Consider the following 24,683-nt stretch of genomic DNA (forward strand, 5'->3'; position numbering starts at 1 on the left):
GAAAATTTCACCACACCAAAAACTGGATTTTTACAAGTATATCTATTAAGTGTATCAATCTCTTCCATCTTTGGCATTATTATAAGTAGGCTTTACTTTATGCATATGTATGAAGTCTGAAAATCTTTCCATGTTTGTAATCAAAGTATTGATCATCGGTATCATCACATCCTATTACGTTTCCAGTGGGAAACAGACTTCCATGCAATCCCCTAACTATCTGATCAAACTGCAAAACTCACTCAAGTATTTGCCAGCAAATTGCTTGTTGATTTTGTAAACTACCTGTATAATACCTTGTTATTGGTTTTAAGAGTAGACTGAAGTAGTCTGCTGTCTTCGTTTACGAAGTGAAATACTCTACTGTGGGCTGTAGTAATATCCAGTTAATTAATGCTTTACCTTTGTTTCTTCATCATGGGAAATTTGAAGTAGTAGTAATATGTGGTAAGCCACTGGTGATATTAAATCACTCCAGAATACACCTGTTCAAGTAGATGGAGGTCGGTCGCCAGATATTTGAAATTCTTTCTAACTATTTAGAAATATTTTCCTGCACCTGTCTAGTTTAACAGGCAATCTTCAAACCTTTTAAAACTGATTTACAGACATATTTTGAAATATACACTGATGTCACACTAAGTTTCCAAAAGCTGGATCAGCATTTTCTTTGCAAACTACAATGGTTTAGTGTGCGAGTTTTCTGGGTTGACTAAGAACCCTATAGCAATATTCCTTCGTTAATGTGTGTTTTTCAGTCAGATAGTTAAAATTTGAAATATCCAGGATATCATATCCCTTCTAGTTCTCACCTTGAATCACCAACACTCTCTGCTTTATGTCAAACATGGCCACTTCGATCATGACCCCTGATATATACCTTTCACTTTAAGGAGTTTGTCCATGAACAGAACTGCTCCACTAACACTCCTCTTTCTGTGACCTATTTAATTCTTACTCTGTATTCCTGAAATATGTAAACTTTATTTATTTTACAACCTTTAACAAGTAATATATATTAATCACCTTTGTTGGCCCGGATAGAAGCATGTAAGATCCCTTACTGCGGGAGGAAACCAGAGTACCAAGAAAAAACCCACTTGGTTAGGTACCTGGCCCACACCATTTCACCTATACTGTCTGATCAGGCATCAAATATCAAACTCCTGCTCTCCTAGGTGAAAGGCAAATGTGTTGACTGTGCCACCTGACACCCCCTCACCCCCACCTCACCCCCCACCTCACCCCTACCTCACCCCCACCTCCAACCCCACCTCCAACCCCACCTCATCCCCACCTCCAACCCAACCCACTGTTATTTTCACTCTTCCTTTTGTTTCTCTACATTGCCGTAAACCTACATAGCTTAACGGTAATCTTATTTTCGCATGCAAGAATTCCGCTAAATTCAACTTGCAGTAATTGTAGCTTGTTTTCTTCAACAAGTATTGTGGATACATGACAATTTATCACCATGCTAATCAGTTTAAATTCAGTAATCCACTAATATTTTAGTGCACCAAAATAAAAATGTTGACAGTAACTAAGTGATGTGTTGTTTGTAGGTCCCGGAGCCTATAACATAACAGGTATGGGTTCCGATAGTATGAGGAAAGCCTACATTGAGAGCACGCGTAAAGGAGTGTTTGGTACCACGTCCGTCAGGATCAAGACCATGACTAAAAAGGACGAAGTGGAAATCCCTGGCCCTGCCCACTACCAGGTCAAGGAGAAACCATTCAAGAACAGGTACCCGAACCTGTCGTCAACCTTCGCCTCCGTGACCTCTCGCCTCACAGAGGCCCCTAGTGTCATCAAGGTAGGCTTTCTATTTATATTCATTTGATATCAATCTGTGAATCATCCATCATTTTGTTAGAACACCAAAACATTTGATTCGGTGTTTGAGAACAACCTTACATGTATGCTTACTCTCTAAGACCTACAGTCGAATTGTTGAAGGTGTTTCAGATTGGGAACAGAAGAACAAAGATATTTTGAAATTGTAGGTAATTTAACATTCTGTAACCATGGTTAATTATTTATTTTCATGAAAAATTTAAGTTAATGTCTAAATAGTTGTTCATTTTACAGAAATTATATAGATGAGTACATAAATTCACTGCATATTCTTTAACGCATTTACAAAATTGGAATTTGATTTTAAAGTTTCTATCTTAATGTTTTTTCTGTATTAAAACCGAGGCTTGAAAGCCATTAACAACAATTATCATCAAAATCAAAATCACTCTACGAGTGATGATGTTGAATTCTGATGGGTTTTTCTACACTGAGTAAAACTTTTTGAAATGGTTAAGTCACACATACAATGTAGGACAACTTTTAAAAATCTTTTTTTAAGTCCCATGGGAAAAAAGACTCTTATACTACAATTGACCACTGTAATACTAAATATCATTGGACTACATTACTACATGTTATTGATAAATGTATTAAATTGAATTTATTTGTTTGAAAAATACATTTTAAATTGATGAATTTATGGTATTGATTCATACAATAAACAGAATCAAGATAAACGAATAAATATTTGATGAATCAATTATTTAAAAAAAAACTGTTTTCCTAAAGTTCAGATCATCACCTGTTCAGACTATTTCATTAATTCAATATCCTGGTCACCATTTTCAAACTTCAAAAGATGGAGTCAGTCGTCCGTGAGATAACTAAGTACCAAACTTCCTAAGTCCTAAAAACACGGTCCTTAATCAACACAGCAATCAAACCACATTACAGTTCAATCAAAAATTTACTGATTATAATGGGCTGTTTTCTACGACTTTAAAGAAAATAGTAATAGATTATGCTTTTTGTATATGAAATATCAAGTGGATTTGTTATTTAAAAGTGTAATATTTAACAGATGGGTCGAGGAAACTGCATAAAATTATTCTTGCACAACCGTTATGAATTTAAATGATTGCCTTGATCGTCATACTGGCGGTATCTAGCCATAATTCATCAGTTATTGGTCGTTTGTACTCCAGGATTGTGTGTCTGGCAGATGTTTATAGTGACAGATCTTCACTGTGACGAAACACACCAGACAAATATGTACAGTCGGTAGTGGAACACGTAATGTCTATTACATAGACGTCAATTTACATATGATCAATCATCGTTATGATATTGATTAATGATGTCACCACAGTTTATAAAGAGAATTAAAACACAAGCCTAGGGACTAAAACTTTAGTGTATATGATATAAATTATGAAATAAAACACTAAATCCTTCAGAATTATTAGGATCATTATTCAAATATGTAAATTTATGCATAGGTAATGATGTAATCATGTTTCTATATATGATATGAACTACAAGCACAATGGTAATGCAGTGCAGTGAATCTAACATTAGATTACATTTCAGTGTGAAATTTACGACATATTGACTAATTGCTTCATATTCAAGATATTTTAATTCATAAATGAACAGCGCTGTTCAGATAAGATGATTTATTTCAACACTAAGCCAGTGGACTGTTGGAGATATAGGCCTTATATAGCCGTAGCTGAAATCTGACATGGACAACTGAATACACTACATGCAGTTGTTTTAATTTTCCTCATTTCTTAACCATTTCGTAAAAATTTCTATTTCGACCATCAATATTTCACTGGATGGTACAGTATAGTGAGTTTTACTGCAAAAAACTTTGCCATTCACTTCTAGTCCCCAATCACTTAGAATAATTAGAATTATTTTCAGACAGAAGTTTGACTCATAACCACAGTACACTTTAGAATAATGTGAACGGTGTGAATGAGAGTAGATGTTGGAGGATAGTATGTTAATTACTGTTTACATTACACTAACGATCTAGATGATGAATACACTGCCATCAGACACATTTTTTTAATATAGCCTTTTTATCCCCCGACTCTGCGATGAGTGGGACATTCTTTTGATCAGGGTCATTCAACTGTCATCAGAGGGTGGGAAGGTTAGGACATCCCATTATACTGAGGATTCATTAAATGGGCAAAAAAAAATGTGTACTTTAGTAAATAGCATGGAGGATGCACTTTGAAGTAGATAGACAACTTCATCAGCCCAAGGCCGTGAATCGTCAACACTATTACAGACGACTTAGAATCACTATTCTTATATCTGAATTTAAATCTTCAATCATAGTGGAACAAAATCAAATGGAAAAAAAGAGTTGATGAAAAAATGTCAAATTTTCATAGTAATGAGATAAACTTGAGTTGAAGCCTGATTATACACCATCAGATAGATGTTTGCTTGGCACGACCAATTCCGATATTATGCAAAATTATGGATATGATCCCATTCCAAGCACATTAGCAGTATTTAACAGTGGCACCAGGATTTCGTCCAAGTTGAGGCGCAGCCTAATCTGGCTATCCATCAAGCTTTGTCTAGGACAAAGAATATGATCATCACTGTTGCAAATTCTGTCGCAAAATTACAAAAAAATTATCAGCAAGGATAGTTCTGTCTGCTTGATTTGTGAGTGTTGTTCCGTATCCAATTTTCTGTACGACTGGAGATCATGTCGTTCGCCTAACAAGGGGTCAGCCCTGTGCAGGGTTTGCTGCACTGCATCCTTGCCACACAGCCCCCATAAGGGACCTTCTTAATTTACTTCATTTATCTTCAAGTCAATTTTTCTTCTTGTTATCAGCAAAAAGTTCATTCAGCACGACATATGCAATTGGCCCTATTACCAAAGAGAGGGGGTTTGTGGTCGGTAGGCACATGGTCCAAACATCAGTGTAGGGGTTATCTCCCTTGACACTGTGGCCAATATGTACCATGATGAATTAAGTTTTGCATGGATATCGTTCATGTGTGATTATCTGGATTGAAATTTTAGCATTTAAAAATATTAGAAAAAATATGAAAACAGAAAAATTAAATATATCTTGAATAAATTACAGATATTTGCATTTATAATTGATTAATTAAATTTAGCCTGGCTTTTTGATGTAAATGAAATCACAGATGGGGCGCATTATGAAACAGATTAAATATGTCCAGACTAATGAAATTTGACAGGCAGTTCACATATTACAAGTATAGCTTTAATAATTGCATCTATTTTATTTAAAGACAGTGCTACAGACTTAATTTGGTAGCATTCTTTATTTATTTTTCACTAAAACAGTACATAAATATTTTATATACATCAGTTTAAATTTTTTTTTAAAAAGAGAAAAAAAAGTAGCAACTATAAAAAATTGTACAAAACAATTGCTTTCTTATATGTTACAAATAACTTTTCTGGTAATTTTGAAAATGGAAAATGGGACAAAATTGAATTATAGACATAACTGAATGACTATAATTGAATTCCATATAAAACCCATAAATAAATCATATGCCGCTACGCCAGCATATATATCTCCCTAATAATGCGTAATGAAAAACTTCTCTGTCTCATAAAAAAGAAGTCAGATTAGATAAAATTACAGAACTACATGTTCTTTGTTTACTGTGCTCGATTTAGAAAATAGGTCTTCCTATGATGAGAATGTTTTAAAAACGCCAAACTTTTATAGGGAACGGAAAATTACCCACCAAGATATTGTGCAGCAGTGATTAGGTTCCAAGCATTATTAGATTATTTCAGATTTTCTTTAAAATCCCAACTTCATTAAAATTGATAGGTAGGATTGGTGGAGAGATGAGGAAGAAGCCTTGATGACTCAGTTGATCGTTATAAACCTACGACACACTCCTATTAAATGCGAACTCTACCCTCATACATATATATGCTTCATAAGTGTGTAGATCAGTTTGGAAAGAAAAAAAAATAAATCTGAATAAATTAGTTAATGAGTCGCACGTGTAGGATGAGAGTCATGCCGATTTATGGGGATGACTGTCAAATGTGTTATGACTTGGAACTCCACAGGGGTATTAGGTGGAGAAATGTTAAAAAAACCTCAATGTCTTTACAAGGAAAGGCCAGAATGTTACCTCTGTACTTCCAAAAAACTCTGTGTAAAAAAAATTAACACATAAAATGGAGATATTGTAATTTGGCGAGATTCCGATGATCAGTTTGTTCTCCATGCGATACAGTCAGTGTTAACATAGTGTGAGGGACGAGTTTGCTCCGTAACCAGGATAGATGGGACCTTGAAGGTCTAATAAACATCGACAGCTGGAACTTATATATAAAGTCATGTATTTTGTATATGGTGTTCAGCCTCACTGTCGTCCCATCCCTTGTCCAATCTAGCGCTGTCTGTAGGACAGTTAGTTCACAGAGAGTTTAATTTTTAAAGTAATTTCTCATGGCTGGTCTTTGTCTAGTGTCAGGGCCTGTCGAACACCCCAACAACGGCCTTCAATTTCCGTCCCTGCACCCCCTCTGTCTGGCCGGACACACATGCGTTGTTATGAACTTGCAGGGAGTAGAATTTGTCGAAGTGACATGCACTAATTATGATTGCATCACTAATTACCGGTGCATCAGCGTGATCACCAACAGTTCACATGAAAACCTTGAAACAGGAAAACTTGATGAAATAACATAAATCTAAAGTTGGGAGTGTGGCTTGTGCCAGCAGAGGCCTGCTGAAGCCTATTGATCCCAACCACCCATGAACGGCAGATAGTGCTGCTATTAGGAAAATGGCTCCCCTTTCTTCTATTAAGGCTTGCCCTTGGTATTGTTTCAAATTCTTTGATTGACAAAACAATGATAAAAGCTTGACTCCCTTGTGGTGAGAATCATTTCACTTGGTGGCTGGCTAGGAAATTTCACAAGTACAAGACACGATCCTGCCTCCCAAAAGGGGATAAGTCAATTACAGGGTAGCTTTGTCTTTTGTCCTTAGGATGAAACTATTTATTTTCCATCTCTGTGCACTATCAAATTTCAGCCATTGTGACAATCCTGGAATAAATATTCCATTACATTTCTGTTTTATTGAGGCAAATTATCATAAATCTGATTGTTCATTTCTTGAAGTGACTTGTGCAACTCATTTTCTTTAAATCTGGTGGAATTACATCTTAAATAAGACTTATTTTCTTAGGACAAAGCACAGCCAAGGAATGGAATATCGGTCCAGAAAACAGCATGTACAAGCCTACATGCAATTGTTGAGCCAAATGTAATGGAAGATATCAATGTACATGTATTCCATAGCTTAGTGTCTACAAAGCGACATGTTGGACGGTTCCAAATCCATTTTGTATTTAGTTACAATGGAACTTATTATTTGGATGTTGTATATGTATAGCCAAGCTCCGCAACTTTGTGATACATATCGATACTGATGTCTGAAAAAGTTCATGTGTAAAACATCACATGTACCAACAAGAACAGAAGGAATTCCCATATTTCAATTGATATTTCATCTGGAATTTTGAAGTGGTTTTGATTTTAAAACTTTGTTTACGAGTGAACCTATTTGTTATCTTGTCAGCCATTCCACACAATAAAAGCCTTTTTCTCTATAAGATACCATACCATCAGATATGACTTCTGAATACCATCTCTCTGATATTTATTGTCAAATATTGATATAAAGTTCCACAGCAATCTCCCATCTTTCAAACTTCATATTCAAGATGTTCTTTTCAAATGAAGTTCTGATGAAAAAGCATTAAGTGATAAATTTGTAGAGGAAACCTGAATCTCTGTAAAGGACTTCTTATTCAAGTGTGTGTAGGTTTAAAATAAATCTGAAAGACATTCACAAAGGGGATAGACACTTATAAAGATCTGTTTTGTAGATTAGGTTTGCGTAATTGATTTCCTTGGTCATGGGTTTGTTTTATATTGTTACATCAAGTCGTATTGCTAGTTTATGTGGCGTGACTGCCTTTTAGGCAAGTTTTACTGGCAGATATTCATTTCATACAATTACATATAGCGAGTTAATAAGGAGATTTGACGTCTTTGCCGAGTCAATGCTAGAAAACACGGCTGCTTTACACACAGGATGCATAGCATTAGGACCAATTATTGGCTTGTAAAAACTTGCCTAATTTCTTTGCTGGTGAAAAGATTTGAAAATTAAACACTGAGAGAATTGATATAAATAAAAAAAAAAACTCCAGTATACAGAGGAATAGCGATAAGATCAGACGTCTTGGCATTTCAGCTGTACGTAATTTGCTGCAATTATTGTAATGCATGAGAAATTTTCAAATTCGGGAGAAAAATATGTGAAGGTATACGTATCTGTCATGAGTTTGATAATGGAGTAGCCGAGTTTACAAGGCTTATCAGAGCCGTAGGTAGATTAGCGTGTGCAGACCAACAATCTACCCCTAGGTCAAATACACCCTATCAATGGCCCAACTCGGGCTTTAGACCTAAACCCGATTGTGTCCTCCTTAATATGAAATTTGTCCTCATTAACATGTGTTTGTGAAGTACCTACCTATGGGCATAGAGAATTTATTATGTTCACCTTCCATCAATAACCTCACTATACACTTGCTATCTTTTCACCTGTTTTTCTTTCCATTTTTCTCCAGATTGACAATCCATTTAAATAAATGTCGACCTGCCATGATGAAACAAAATTGCTTGATGTCAGATACTAGACAACTATGGGGAAAGGGTTATAAATCTACCTCAAATCATTATGTTTTTATCGTTATCATGTCAAATTCCTTGTAAGGCAAGGAGATAGGTCAAACAAGATTTTATCAGAAATTAGGAGAATAACTTATTAAACACCATTTCATCTGAAATTTAAGAAAATTGATTCTTATCAAAAAGCTTAGAATCTTATAAAAGACTATTTCATAATAAAGTTTGGAAGGTTTCTAGAAGTCTGTTTTTGTGAATTCCCCATGTGAGCAAAATCTCATACTTCTAGCGTAAAACCAAAAATAACCTGAAGAAAGTTTGATACTCATGACGAAATTCACATGGTTCACATGTATATATGTGTTGAACAGAAAATCATTCTTGGAGATGAAAAGAGAATTCTTTGAATTCTTATAATTAAAATGCTTCACTATATACACTGAATATTCTTGTCTAGCATTCTAAAGGATTTCCACAAATGTTTCCAATTTCACGACTTGTACAGCAGGTTCCTTAAATCTTAACATCCATGTTAACTCTCTTTCACATTGTTTTAAAACACATGTTCTTACTTATATCTCAGAGAAAGAAATTCTTCTCACAGAATATATTTGTGAGAAAAACCTGTATTCAAATTAAGATAGAATGTTTTTTGTAAGGTTTTCCATTTTGCTGCCATGGGTCAGCCATTTTCTCTTGACATTGTGAGGACAGACTGGTGGACACCTGTAGCAGTTGTACCTTTTTCAAGAGCTCTACAAACCCTGATCAGCCAGATGGCACACCTAACACACCGATTCCCTGTTAATGACGTAGCTTTGTCAAACTGTTGGATTGGCTAACAGCCAAGATGAAAGTGTTAAAGTTTCCAGATATGTTGTGGTGTCCTAAGATGAAAAAAACACTTAAGAAGATTATAAAGGATTATCAAGCAGTATGGTTGATGAAAAACTCAGATAATTCTTCTAGATTCTCTTTGTCTTTTAATTTTTGTGTTATCAATTTGTCTCACCATCTTGCTCAGCTCTGCACCGGTTGACTTCAATATGGCTGCTGTCAATTTAGAACAGCTTGAGAAAAAGGACAGGTGACATTCAGATCTGATACAACACACTAAAAGATGTTGTGATTCCTGCTGGTTTTTCATTTCCTTTATAAAAGAAGGAAAATAATCAGTTTCCTATATTGAACAAAACTATCCAGTCATTTTGTACCATCTTCAGCTCTTGTTGTTGCTATATATAAATATAAAACAGAAAGTGTGCATTAAAATTATCATGGGAAGTTTTATCACGGAGAAGTCAATGAGAGTTGCCAATGAGATATGCCATTTCAGAGTTTATCAGAGGAAGTTTACCATGTCAACTTCCACTAGTTCTCATAGATAAGCCAACATTTCAAAATCTCTTTCTGTCTGAATAAATGATTTTATAAACAAATATTGATATAATTTTGACATCTTAAGTAACTTCCTATAGCAACTTTTTGTATTTAAGTCCGTGAAAAAAAACTTTAGACATATCGAAGGACATATCATACTGATAACATTGTGGGTTTTTTTCTATCTATATTCTTTGAAAGAATTTTTAGAACTGATTTAGTTTTGAAATGTCTGCCAGAAGTGTATATAGAAAGGTTTTGTTTTATATAGACAGGAGAGAACACGTTTTGTGTGTCTCTTCCCATGTCTTACAGACTTGCGGCCATATCCAGTGAGGAATCTGCTTGAATGTTGAGAGATTAAGTCTGTTGGCAGCACATTTCTGTGTAAAGGACTTGCAGGATTGACAATGATACACTAGCTTGGAGAGAGCTCCGTTACATACAAGATCCATTAAACCACAGAGGTGCATGTTGATAGGTGTACACCAGCTTTTCTTGGAGTCTGGTATATCAAGTACGCCATGAACTCGTTCCTAAGGAATCCAGGAAGTTTTCTCTCTTCCACTCTGAATATCCCCCTTTACCACCCTTGAACCCACTTTTCCGTGATGCAATAAATCCATCATTCTACTGAGATGAGACTATCATATGTAATCTGAAGTCAGTAGCATGAACCCCTCTATCTATCCAATGAACTCCCTTTCTAATACTGCAATGAACTAGCTGCTATCAGTTACAACGAAACCTATTGCATTTTCAATAAATGCAACAAGTTTGCCGGATGGAATCCTCCATACCCTGCAGTAACACATTATTCAACTGAATTGAATACAATGAACACAGGTTTCTATTGCATGGAATACATTTAAACCAGATTACAGGTATTTTCTGCCGTAGAACATTAACCAACCCAATCAACAGCTAATGAATGTGCTGACCATTGGCACTGTTACATCTGTTAAATATCAAAATGGTCTTACTTATTGTGAAAAAGAAAAATATCAACTCTTTAATATTAAATGTGGACATTCAAGGTTTTCCAACTTGGCACCTCTTCCCAAATAATCCAGATTTAGAAACACCAAACAGTCAATGTCCAGATCATTAATTAATGAGGTTCCTATAGCACCAACAAAGGTCAAGGACACCGACTGTCTGTATGACAGGCTGAGATTTGTTCCAGGCTAGCATACATCATTACATGTAGGTCAGAGGTCACTGTTAGTATTTTTTGGTGAAGGAAATAAATATCCATTGTTACTTCGGGGAAGATGTGGACTAAACTTGATTAATTTGTAACTATATACCTCAGATCATCAACAGATCAAGAGCATCATGGGTAATAATGGTTCATTGTGGGCAGCCAAACGAGTAACACTAATGATGTAGTTTAGGAACTTATGAGAAAACAAAAGTAACTTAATTTTGTGGGCTAGAGGTCAAAGTTCAATTAATCAAAGGCAAATAAAACCTTGTTTGAAGGGTAATTAAAAGATGTATGAAGCTTCCAGAACATATTTTCAGTAATTGAATTACTGTTATAAATTGCAAGTGCCAAAACAGTATATTTATTTTACAGATAAAAAAATTGAAATATATGACGGGTTGACTTTGGCAGAATAAGTATCCATTCCCAGTGTGCTCTGATATTTACTGACAATTATCACTTGCAGTATTCATGGAAATGTCAACTCTAATTTCTGACATCTCGAAATCACATCCATGATATGACTTTATGTGCCATATTCGCAGTTCAAGGCCTGTGCCCGTATCAGGGTACTGATACCTAGGGAAGGGTGTCTGTGAAATGACCCTCATTTCCACTAATTAACGTGGATGTATGCACCACACCCAGAGATACTGAAGCACGACCCTAGGTCTGTATCCTAGGTCTGTATCGACATCCACTGAACACATACAGCATGCTATGGAATTGGCCTTCGGAGAGGTGAGATGAAATGGCAGTCGGGTTAGACTTTATTGCTTCTCGGATTGATTTCCCCTCAATCAAACAGGCAAATCACTTTAATCAGATAGTCTGTCAAACTCTGTTGCCTCAAGCTGTTGCTCCTGGTAATGGAAAAAGGGATTCGGAATGGGGAAAATGGCCCCACGAATTTATTGGCCTGTCATAGAGAAATATCTGTGTACTATTGTGTGCTGTAAAGATTCACCGAACTTTGTCATTGTAATGGGCTATTTAACATACAGGCTTTGATTTAAGTCCTCGTTCCATGATAGACCTTCTCTAGTTTCTTCTGTTTCTTCCAATCTCATCCTTCAGGAAGCGGCAAAACAAAAATGGACCAAAAATCGTTGCCATAAACTATTGTAAACAACACTGGGTTTTTATTAACGTGGAGTCCATCATTCTCGGAATAATTTGTACATGTAGTAACAAATTGTTAATCTACACTGTTCCATTTTTACTAAAGAAGCCTTGTTGATGGAACAGCGATATACATGTTAAAAAAATTCATTGAGGAATGTTTGCTAAAAAAAAAAAAGAAACTTGTACTTTTACTTTCGGAGCAGACAGCCTTGTGAAATATCATGAAAAATCGTGTGTACACAGCATGTAGTGAAAAACACAAAGTTGAGTCACAAATTACGCATATTTTTCACCCTGAAGCGCAGTCAGATCGGAACTGGTACACAAATCAGCACTTTGATTGATATAAGCCATCTTGATCAGTACATCAGATAGTTGTGGAACTCTATTGATTTCGGATAAATTGTTGTTTTATTTGTGTATTTAAGATATCTCTTGCTATAGGATTCTCCTGCGTTGGCTGTGTTCTTTTTAACATTATCAGTTCACAGGAGAAAAATATTCATCAGAAAAAAATATAAACCAGGCCATTACTTGACTAGCTGGATGTTGAAGTGATTTCAGTGGGTTAAGGGTGTCTATTTAGTCCCAAAGGCAGACCATGAATTTAATAGTCCTTTTGATGTCATCATAGGGAATCCCTGTACCCATAATCCCCCAGACTCATTCACCCTTCTGATAACTTGTCTCAATGTACATCACTAGATCCACACAGCTCACTATTTCAAGATATCCTGTTGGAAGAGTCAGAGATTTTTTTTCTCTCAATTTTTGTTTTTCCCTGTGGACTTAAGACATTTTAACTGAATTTAGAAACTAATCTAGGTATTCTATCTAAGGAAAAAACTCGTATCTAGAATTGGAACATAATTCTGTGATTTGTATTGGCCTCAAGGGTACATCTATAAACATGTGTAGACATTGTATTCCCTAGATACCATTAGGGCTAGGAAGAAGAACTTTCATTGAGAGATGTACCGATAAAACTTTCCTTTCCCTGTATACAACCGATATACTTTGACAAAGGCAATATGTGGACTACTAAAGAAAGCTCAAGGAATATATCACGGGGTTGGGCTTTTTTTTTTTTTTGCTTATCAGCTCTACTCGAAAGCTCCAGATATTTACAAATAAAAAAATTCTGATTCTAATATATATTAAAAAAAAAAATTCAATTAAAGCGATAAAATTAAACTTGACCTAGTTTTGTCAATGGAATCTTGCCATAATTACATTGCAATATCATCAAATTTCGTAGTGAAAGGTTATGGGAAGATTTTTCAAATACAACTTTTACTTTCAATTGCCACGTCTATGAATCATACTTGATTATGTTATAATAAGACTGTTTTGATTTTTTTTGTGGGTTGTGGTCACAGTTGAAGTGCTAGCATAGGGGAGGGACTTCGGGGGAGGTGAAACACACACAAACACTACTCATGCTACTGCTGGGGTCTAATTTCTCTGTTCATTTGCCTGAATCGTTTACATTTATTTCTAATTAGGTTGTGTACATGCATGATATGCATCATTTGTAAATCAGACAAACCCAGGCTTGCAGTACCTCCCAGCCGTTGAGTGTCATCATACACACACAGACAAACCTGTGCCGTGGTAATGAAAACAGCTCTCCTCCTATAAGTTGATAATTATCTACGTAATCATTACATGGTACTGTAGTTCTTATCCCCTGCCTCACATCCGGCACAACTTGTTTTTTTCTGTCGGGACAAATATTAGAAGAAAAAAAAAACAGTTCTCTCCCACTGAAATTTACAGAATGTGAAAGTTTCACTTTAATTTTACAGTTAGTTTAAGCAAATTATTTGTGGCAGACATGCTTGACTCTAAACTTGGTTGGTTTTGTACGAGATATTTTAACAGCTGATGAACACTAACTAAAATGTCTGTACACTAACGAGAGATTTACGATTTTGAACCTGTAATCGGTTTCTTTGTACTTTTACAACTTCTGTCAGGTACTGTTGTATTTCGGGATGTTCAACTAACTGTCATTTCGAATTTAACTGTTTGCTATTAGAGGTTTTCGAACATAAGTTAACTCACACATAGGTAATTGGAGCATTTTTATAACCTTGTTATTCTATTTTCGGAGTATGTTATAAGGTTTTTATTAGGACTTCTCCCTAAGATACAGTGTGATAGATCACCACTATAAGACATGGAGTGTTTGACCCGCTGGTCTGACATTAATTTCACTTTACCTACGGACAGTGATACATGACTTGCCTCGTAGACCAGCTTGTTTACGTTCTGTATACTCTTTGCTATTGTTTCACAATTAAATTTAAATGGTAGATCGGCTTCTGAATCAGTTGGAGAATCAGTGAGGGAATAGGTAAGTGGATTTCAAGTACATGTGAACTGCTAGGCTTGTCTTGAACAGTTAACCTTAATTTGTTGGGAGTGCTTTCTAACTCGATATGTTGCTAGGTATAAAGGTGATGATGACTGACGGGTGTCCTTAGGGTGTCCAACCTTTCCAATCGCTCCATAACCCCCTTGGACACCTTAGGGATACCTATGGGATACATCACTCTACCATGGACACCCAGTGGACTCTCCGACTCGGAATCTGTCACTCCCCAGTCACCACAAAAAGGCTCCGTGTGTGACGGTGTCAACTCCATCAACCAAGCTGCAGTGTGCGGTAGATGTGATGATCCTTACAGAACATAATTTTGGAATTGTGTCTCTAGATAAGGTCAGCTTCCTAATGGTACCCTATAATACCACAAAATCTAGTTGTAACCCAATATCTGAACAGAATAGCCAAAGCTATACCTGTGGTGATGGCAGTCCATAGATATTGATGGTTGAATAGACTTGTTAGTCTGTGTGGACGGTTAATGAGTATGGACAGTCTGAGTACATTTTGACAGTGGAGTACACTTTGTATCTAGATGGACCTAGATGGCAGCCATATGGTATTTGGGATGTAGAACGGGGATGATATTACACCAATGTTTGTCCATCCTCCTACAGAAACTCTCTAAACATTGATCACATTACATACCAAAGTCACTACACAGCTCGTCATATCTGCAGTGTTTGTGCACACAAATGCTCTGATCTGATTCCGTCTAATTACTCTCAACAAGCTTGTGTAGGCTAGGTCATTCTTCCAGAGATCACCTTTGCCACAAGTTCACTTTGTAACTGGGGTCTGTTTAGACTTTGTAGGCCTGACAGGCAGCCCACCTGATATTCAGCACATGGACCTGTGAGCTTGTCAAGACTATTTGGGAGCAAGTTCCCCTTCCATATGTCATCCCGACCTTGCCATCTCACAATGGCTCACAGCCAAGTCAAATCTTCATGATTCATTTGAATTAAGCAAATCTTTAAACCAATATATCAACTTGTATATAATTCTGTCTAATTTTGGTGAGCTTGGGCAGATGATTTGGATGACATAAATCAACTCTGCCAAAGGTCAAACTGACCCAGCCTAAAGAATTGATTGCCTGGTATCTTCATTTTAAAGAATAAAGCCTCGGATCACTTTTTAATAAAATGCCAGTGATATGAAAACAATTAAAAATATTCATACTTAATAGTTTAATAGTTTTTACATAAAAAATGTTTAACTGCTATTGTTCTTTGTATTGTGTATCTAATGTGCATTGCCAGTTGTTAGAAATGATTGATATGTAAAGGTATTTCTTAGTGCTCTTCACCGCGATAGCTCAGTCGGTTGGAGTGCTGACCACATAATCTCGGGTGAATACCCGAGGTGCGTGGTTCGATGCTCCCTACCCGTGTTGGATTGTGTTCAGAACTAGAAAAGTTCAGAAACATAAAGGCTATATACTGTCGGTGTTCTATCCTTGGGTAAGATGGTTTACCCTAATTACTCTGGATGGCACGCAACAGGCCTCCTGTATGTTGTTCAATGAGGTAGTCACTAACTACTACAGGAAGACCTTACTAAAAATGACCCTGCATGTTCACAGGGTGAATTTTTAAGCCTAGCAAACAAACAAACAAACAAGCTCTTGACCAACAAAGTAAGCAGTATATAGGTAGATCAATCTCAGCTGTTCAAATCTTTTAAATACTTATCTGGTAACAGTACAATGTTACTGGGTGTCAAGTAGAAATCTTAACATTAAAACAAATCAAGAAAATAAAGAATCTTTGATAGGTACTAATGTTGACGTTTTCAATTACACTTGGAACCTGTCTTCCGGAACCTTATTTTACACCACAACCAGAATAAAGAGGCTTTGTTTAAGATGACTTTTAAAAACAAAACAATTTACCTGTCAGCAGGTAATCTGTTTTCTTATCCATATACGTCCACGTCAATGTGTATAGATATGAAAGCATGCAGATACGCTGATAATAAATCTGATACGATCCTAATGAGTATACAAATCGGGGTGAAACAGGTGTTTATTGGTATTTATATACGCCAGAATTTTGTATACGACTATTGTTTGAATACTGTGGACTTGTTAGTTCCAGAATACACTAGGTGTTACATAAATACTTGCAGCTGTTCAATTTTTCGGCATAGCCGTATAATATTCTTTTGGCCCCGGATATGACGCGACAGGTGGCGTTACTGGTCAAGATGAAGTATGTGATTGGTCAATGTAGCAGTAGATGCAAAATGCTGATATGCAGTTAAAAACGAAACAAAGTAAAGATTGAATGCAAGCTGAATAAGTGGATGTATCTTTTCAAATGACACATTAATAAAATTATATTCCTGATTCAAATGCAGTACGTCTTATTATCACCAAAAATGATTCAAACTGATATAATTTTGTTATCCGTGCAGAAAAGCATTAGTTCGTTGATTTATTTCACCAGCAGATTTACATTATAACTACCAGCATTAAAACTATGCCGTTTATCTTTTTTAAAGATATTTCTTGTTTCACTCTCGTTTGTGTTTTTATGCCCCACCATTTGATGTCTGGTCTATAACTATAGTGTTACTGTCATCTATGTATATTTATCCATAGAGCAATTTCATTTTTTATCAAACTTGATACAAAGTTCAAGAGAAGATAGATGGAATTCCTTGCATCAGGTCAAAGGTCAAGGTCACAGTCATTGTTTTTGCATTTGATTGTTGAAAATTATCAAGCCAGTCTGAGTGTCATCACTTTAACTCATAAATTTCTGAATGGATTTAATTTCAAGTATGAGAATATGAGAAGGTCACTCTTGTTACTATTTATAGAATCTATCAAACTTACATTGAATCAAACATTTAGTTTGCACTGTATGACACCAAGTGAATCCCAAGTACAGGATTTCTGGAAGGCAATCCTACAGTGTTTTAAAACGGCTCCTGCCAAAAAATGACAACGAGACTCTGACAGAACTTCAGGTACTGCGATAATGTGTTTTTTATAAACTCCATGTACATCACTAACCACAGACAGGAATAGTGTATCTCTGTCAGCCCCTTCACTTGTATATGTGTCTTAACCATGACGCATCTACCATATAGATACACAGATTACATACTCCAAACTGACCAGAGCAGTCTGGTATCCATCACCTGTACACAGACTGGACAGTTAGTGACCATTGGTCAACCTCCATGGCCAGCCAAATTGGGCACTAATTTGTTTCTATCATGACTGACACTGCTCAGCTAATCACTGAGGCATTACTGACAAAGTGCTACAGGCCTGGATGTCACTTACATCCATGTCAGCTACTTCTTACTTACATATCATACTACTGGTCATCACCACAAATCTTACCTCTGTTGGTCAACATTGGTAGGAAAAGTTAGCTTGAGTGATTACCGTCCTTCTGTTGGTCAACAGTGGTAGGAAAATTTGGCTTGAGTGATTGCCGTCCTATTTCTGTGGTTAGTCTTGGTTGTACTCAACATTATAGAGTACTGTTTGATCATCCAATTTATATACATAAACATGTTTGTGTACTGTAACTTCCAAATTAATTAATCATCAATTGACCACAGCTCTGCCTCTGACCCCGGACCCCCGGCCACAACTCCGAACCCAACCCCTGACCCCTTCCAACAAAATACTCATTGTATACTGGAATCAGAGTATCCGTCCTTATCTGTGTCCAGATCCTAGGGGTCTTATTCAGAGTAAAACTTCTTACTATTGCAATTTTTATGAAAATCTGAGCACAAGATCAGTACCTAAAACAGTTGTGTGCTTGTGAATTATTTCCATTTTAAATATTTTTATTTATAATATAATTTTTTTGTTGGAGTTAGGATATTAAATAAGTCTAAAAAATTCAATACCATTTTTTTAAGGAAATATGGACCAGTCACCATTATAGCATTGTTCTTAGATTGTCTATTGTTTTGTGAACAGTTAATGAATTCAGAGTAACGGTGTATTACTTTATAGATCTCTATAGAGCCTGGGGATGCTATCAGTTACAGGGGTACAGTCACCAGACATCGCTAAATGAAATTGGTCTTACATGGTTCTCAGACAATTTGATTGGCTACCCTACTGTTCTCTCATCTTGTTGACCATGTCACTTCATGATATCGGAAATACTTTACAAGCGGTATGGGTGTAAATTTAATTGTATAGGATCCCACACAGTGATTTCCCAGCATTGGTAACAAATCATAACAGTTCATTGTGTAGGATCCCACACAGGGATATTCCAGTATCAGTATCAACGGCAACATGTCTTTGTGTAGGGTCCCACACAGTTTTTTCAGGTATTAAAAGCAATTTAAACAAAAAAAAAGTAAACTTTATTTATTTTACAACAATTGCGAAACAAGTTATATTAACTTATATCAATCACGCTTTTTGGCCCGAACCAATTTTGATATATAGTATTCCATACAGTGATGACCCACTGATTCCCTTATATAGGATCCCATACAGTGATGATCCAGCTTAAATACCCAATTTTGAAGTACAGTATCCCACACAGTGATGACCAGCTTTAGCACCCAATTTTGATGTACAGTATCCCATAAAGTGTTGACCAGCTTCAGCACCCAATTTTGATGTGCAATATCCCATACAGTGTTGACCAGCTTCAACAACTGATTTTGGTTGTAGTATCCCATACAGTGATGGTCCAGCCTCAGCACCAGACAGCATCTGCTACCAACCAGTTATGATGTTATTTTTCCACATCTGAGGTCATAACTTTTCGTTTGAAGTGATATTTCATTTGTCATAAAGAGGTCATAAGGTCAACTTGACCATGACAAATTAGTTTGGCTGGTCCAGGGGTGTTTATAGAGGCACTGTCCAGCTCCCTGCTGTGGGAGTGATGGACATTATGATGGGTCTGGCTGCAAATTACATGTGTCAATGCCAAAAAAATGTGTGACCATCATTAATGGTGAGTTTTATTTCTGGCTGTGCACTGTGAAATTTTACACTGACCAGGAGCATAATTAGATATATAGAAATCACCAGACATATGGGACACCCAGCCAGACCTCCTGAAACAATAATCTACCATTGTTTGACAGAAATATTAATTTGTAGGGGGTTGTCTTTCTGATGTTTCTGGTCTAATCTTTGAGTTATGAAAGGAATACTCTGGTGTTATTTTCTTCAATTATCATGACTCTTGTGATATCTCATCATTATTTTCTGTGCAAGGTGTGTAATGAAATATTGTCCACTGTGGGCAGACTAATGTACTACCTCAGAAACTGTACAGTCATAGTACCTCAGAAACAGTACAGTCATAGTACCTCAGAAACAGTACAGTCGTAGTACCTCAGAAACAGTACAGTCATAGTACCTCAGAAACAGTACAGTCGTAGTACCTCAGAAACAGTACAGTCTTAGTACCTCAGAAACAGTACAGTTATAGTACCTCAGAAACAGTACAGTCATAGTACCTCAGAAACAGTACAGTCATAGTACCTCAGAAACTGTACAGTCGTAGTACCTCAGAAACAGTACAGTCGTAGTACCTCAGAAACTGTACAGTCATAGTACCTCAGAAACAGTACAGTCGTAGTACCTCAGAAACAGTACAGTCATAGTACCTCAGAAACTGTACAGTTATAGAACCTCAGAAACCTGTACAGTCTTAGTACCTCAGAAACAGTACAGTCATAGTACCTCAGAAACAGTACAGCTGTAGTACCTCAGAAACAGTACAGCTGTAGTACCTCAGAAACAGTACAGTCATAGTACCTCAGAAACAGTACAGTCATAGTACCTCAGAAACAGTACAGTCGTAGTACCTCAGAAATAGTACAGTCGTAGTACCTCAGAAATAGTACAGTCGTAGTACCTCAGAAACTGTACAGCTGTAGTACCTCAGAAACTGTACAGTCGTAGTACCTCAGAAACAGTACAGTCATAGTACCTCAGAAACAGTACAGTCGTAGTACCTCAGAAATAGTACAGTCATAGTACCTCAGAAACAGTACAGTCATAGTACCTCAGAAACAGTACAGTCATAGTACCTCAGAAACAGTACAGTCGTAGTACCTCAGAAACAGTACAGTCATAGTACCTCAGAAACAGTACAGTCGTAGTACCTCAGAAACAGTACAGTCATAGTACCTCAGAAACAGTACAGTCATAGTACCTCAGAAATAGTAGTCGTAGTACCTCAGAAACAGTACAGTCATAGTACCTCAGAAACTGTAGTCGTAGTACCTCAGAAACAGTACAGCCATAGTACCTCAGAAACTGTAGTCGTAGTACCTCAGAAACAGTACAGTCATAGTACCTCAGAAACAGTACAGCCATAGTACCTCAGAAACTGTACAGTCTTAGTACCTCAGAAACAGTACAGTCATAGTACCTCAGAAACTGTACAGTCTTAGTACCTCAGAAACTGTACAGCCATAGTACCTCAGAAACAGTACAGTCATAGTACCTCAGAAACAGTACAGCTGTAGTACCTCAGAAACTGTACAGTCATAGTACCTCAGAAACAGTACAGTCATAGTACCTCAGGAACAGTACAGTCGTAGTACCTCAGAAACAGTACAGTCATAGTACCTCAGAAACAGTACAGCTGTAGTACCTCAGAAACTGTACAGTCGTAGTACCTCAGAAACAGTACAGTCATAGTACCTCAGAAACTGTACAGTCGTAGTACCTCAGAAACAGTGCAGTCATAGTACCTCAGAAACAGTACAGCTGTAGTACCTCAGAAACTGTACAGTCGTAGTACCTCAGAAACAGTACAGTCATAGTACCTCAGAAACTGTACAGTCGTAGTACCTCAGAAACAGTACAGTCATAGTACCTCAGAAACAGTACAGCTGTAGTACCTCAGAAACTGTACAGTCGTAGTACCTCAGAAACAGTACAGTCATAGTACCTCAGAAACAGTACAGTCATAGTACCTCAGAAACAGTACAGCTGTAGTACCTCAGAAACTGTACAGTCGTAGTACCTCAGAAACAGTACAGTCATAGTACCTCAGAAACTGTACAGTCGTAGTACCTCAGAAACAGTACAGTCATAGTACCTCAGAAACAGTACAGCTGTAGTACCTCAGAAACTGTACAGTCATAGTACCTCAGAAACAGTACAGTCATAGTACCTCAGAAACTGTACAGTCGTAGTACCTCAGAAACTGTACAGTCGTAGTACCTCAGAAACAGTACAGTCATAGTACCTCAGAAACAATACAGCTGTAGTACCTCAGAAACTGTACAGTCGTAGTACCTCAGAAACAGTACAGTCATAGTACCTCAGAAACTGTACAGTCGTAGTACCTCAGAAACAGTACAGTCATAGTACCTCAGAAACAGTACAGCTGTAGTACCTCAGAAACAGTACAGTCATAGTACCTCAGAAACAGTACAGTCATAGTACCTCAGTAACAGTACAGTCACAGTACCTCAGAAACAGTACAGTCGTAGTACCTCAGAAACAGTACAGTCATAGTACCTCAGAAACTGTACAGTCATAGTACCTCAGAAACAGTAAGTCATAGTACCTCAGAAACAGTACAGTCGTAGTACCTCAGAAACAGTACAGTCATAGTACCTCAGAAACAGTACAGTCATAGTACCTCAGAAACTGTACAGTCATAGTACCTCAGAAACTGTAGTCATAGTACCTCAGAAACTGTACAGTCATAGTACCTCAGAAACAGTACAGTCATAGTACCTCAGAAACAGTACAGTCACAGTACCTCAGAAACAGTACTGTCGTAGTACCTCAGAAACAGTACAGTCATAGTACCTCAGTAACAGTACAGTCACAGTACCTCAGTAACAGTACAGTCGTAGTACCTCAGAAACAGTACAGTCATAGTACCTCAGTAACAGTACAGTCGTAGTACCTCAGAAACAGTACAGTCATAGTACCTCAGAAACTGTAGTTATAGTACCTCAGAAACAGTACAGTCATAGTACCTCAGAAACTGTAGAGTCATAGTACCTCAGTAACAGTACAGTCATAGTACCTCAGAAACAGTACAGTCATTGTACCTCAGTAACAGTACAGTCGTAGTACCTCAGTAACAGTACAGTCATAGTACCTCAGAAACAGTACAGTCATTGTACCTCAGTAACAGTACAGTCGTAGTACCTCAGAAACAGTACAGCTGTAGTACCTCAGAAACAGTACAGTCATAGTACCTCAGAAACAGTACAGTCATAGTACCTCAGAAACAGTACAGTCATAGTACCTCAGAAACAGTACAGTCATAGTACCTCAGAAACAGTACAGTCATAGTACCTCAGAAACAGTACAGTCATAGTACCCCAGAAACAGTACAGTCGTAGTACCTCAGAAACAGTACAGTCGTAGTACCTCAGAAAGAGTACAGTCGTAGTACCTCAGAAACTGTACGGTCGTAGTACCTCAGAAACTGTACAGTCGTAGTACCTCAGAAACAGTACAGTCGTAGTACCTCAGAAACAGTACAGTCGTAGTACCTCAGAAACTGTACAGTCGTAGTACCTCAGAAACAGTACAGTCGTAGTACCTCAGAAACAGTACAGTCGTAGTACCTCAGAAACAGTACAGTCATAGTACCTCAGAAACAGTACAGTCGTAGTACCTCAGGGACAGTACAGTTGTAGTACCTCAGAGACAGTACAGTCGTAGTACCTCAGAAACAGTACAGTCGTAGTACCTCAGAAACAGTACAGTCATAGTACCTCAGAAACAGTACAGTCATAGTACCTCAGAAACAGTACAGTCATAGTACCTCAGAAACAGTACAGTCGTAGTACCTCAGAAACAGTACAGTCGTAGTACCTCAGAAACAGTAGTCGTAGTACCTCAGAAACAGTACAGTCATAGTACCTCAGAAACTGTACAGTCATAGTACCTCAGAAACAGTACAGCTGTAGTACCTCAGAAACAGTACAGTCATAGTACCTCAGAAACAGTACAGTCATAGTACCTCAGAAACAGTACAGTCGTAGTACCTCAGAAACAGTACAGCTGTAGTACCTCAGAAACTGTACAGTCGTAGTACCTCAGAAACAGTACAGTCATAGTACCTCAGAAACTGTACAGTCGTAGTACCTCAGAAACAGTACAGTCATAGTACCTCAGAAACAGTACAGCTGTAGTACCTCAGAAACTGTACAGTCATAGTACCTCAGAAACAGTACAGTCATAGTACCTCAGAAACAGTACAGCTGTAGTACCTCAGAAACTGTACAGTCGTAGTACCTCAGAAACAGTACAGTCATAGTACCTCAGAAACTGTACAGTCGTAGTACCTCAGAAACAGTACAGTCATAGTACCTCAGAAACAGTACAGCTGTAGTACCTCAGAAACTGTACAGTCATAGTACCTCAGAAACAGTACAGTCATAGTACCTCAGAAACTGTAGAGTCATAGTACCTCAGTAACAGTACAGTCATAGTACCTCAGAAACAGTACAGTCATTGTACCTCAGTAACAGTACAGTCGTAGTACCTCAGTAACAGTACAGTCATAGTACCTCAGAAACAGTACAGTCATTGTACCTCAGTAACAGTACAGTCGTAGTACCTCAGAAACAGTACAGCTGTAGTACCTCAGAAACAGTACAGTCGTAGTACCTCAGAAACTGTACAACCACAGTACCTCAGAAACTGTACAGTCATAGTACCTCAGTAACAGTACAGTCACAGTACCTCAGAAACAGTACAGTCGTAGTACCTCAGAAACAGTACAGTCATAGTACCTCAGAAACTGTACAGTCATAGTACCTCAGAAACAGTAAGTCATAGTACCTCAGAAACAGTACAGTCGTAGTACCTCAGAAACAGTACAGTCATAGTACCTCAGAAACAGTACAGTCATAGTACCTCAGAAACTGTACAGTCATAGTACCTCAGAAACTGTAGTCATAGTACCTCAGAAACTGTACAGTCATAGTACCTCAGAAACAGTACAGTCATAGTACCTCAGAAACAGTACAGTCACAGTACCTCAGAAACAGTACTGTCGTAGTACCTCAGAAACAGTACAGTCGTAGTACCT

General features: G+C 37.3%; 1 protein-coding gene across 1 annotated transcript in view; it reads left to right on the forward strand.

Annotated features, from left to right (window-relative positions):
- LOC117334431 (sperm-tail PG-rich repeat-containing protein 2-like) overlaps window positions 1-24,683 on the forward strand; it is an 83,472-nt gene that overhangs the window by 12,896 nt on the left and 45,893 nt on the right. Inside the window, exon 9 of the mRNA XM_033894060.1 lies at window positions 1,566-1,819. Within this exon, the coding sequence (XP_033749951.1) occupies window positions 1,566-1,819 (254 nt within the window). The remainder of the gene's footprint in view (window positions 1-1,565; window positions 1,820-24,683) is intronic.

The sequence above is a fragment of the Pecten maximus genome, chromosome 1, assembly GCF_902652985.1.
Source record: "Pecten maximus chromosome 1, xPecMax1.1, whole genome shotgun sequence".
Lineage (NCBI taxonomy): Eukaryota > Metazoa > Mollusca > Bivalvia > Pectinida > Pectinidae > Pecten > Pecten maximus.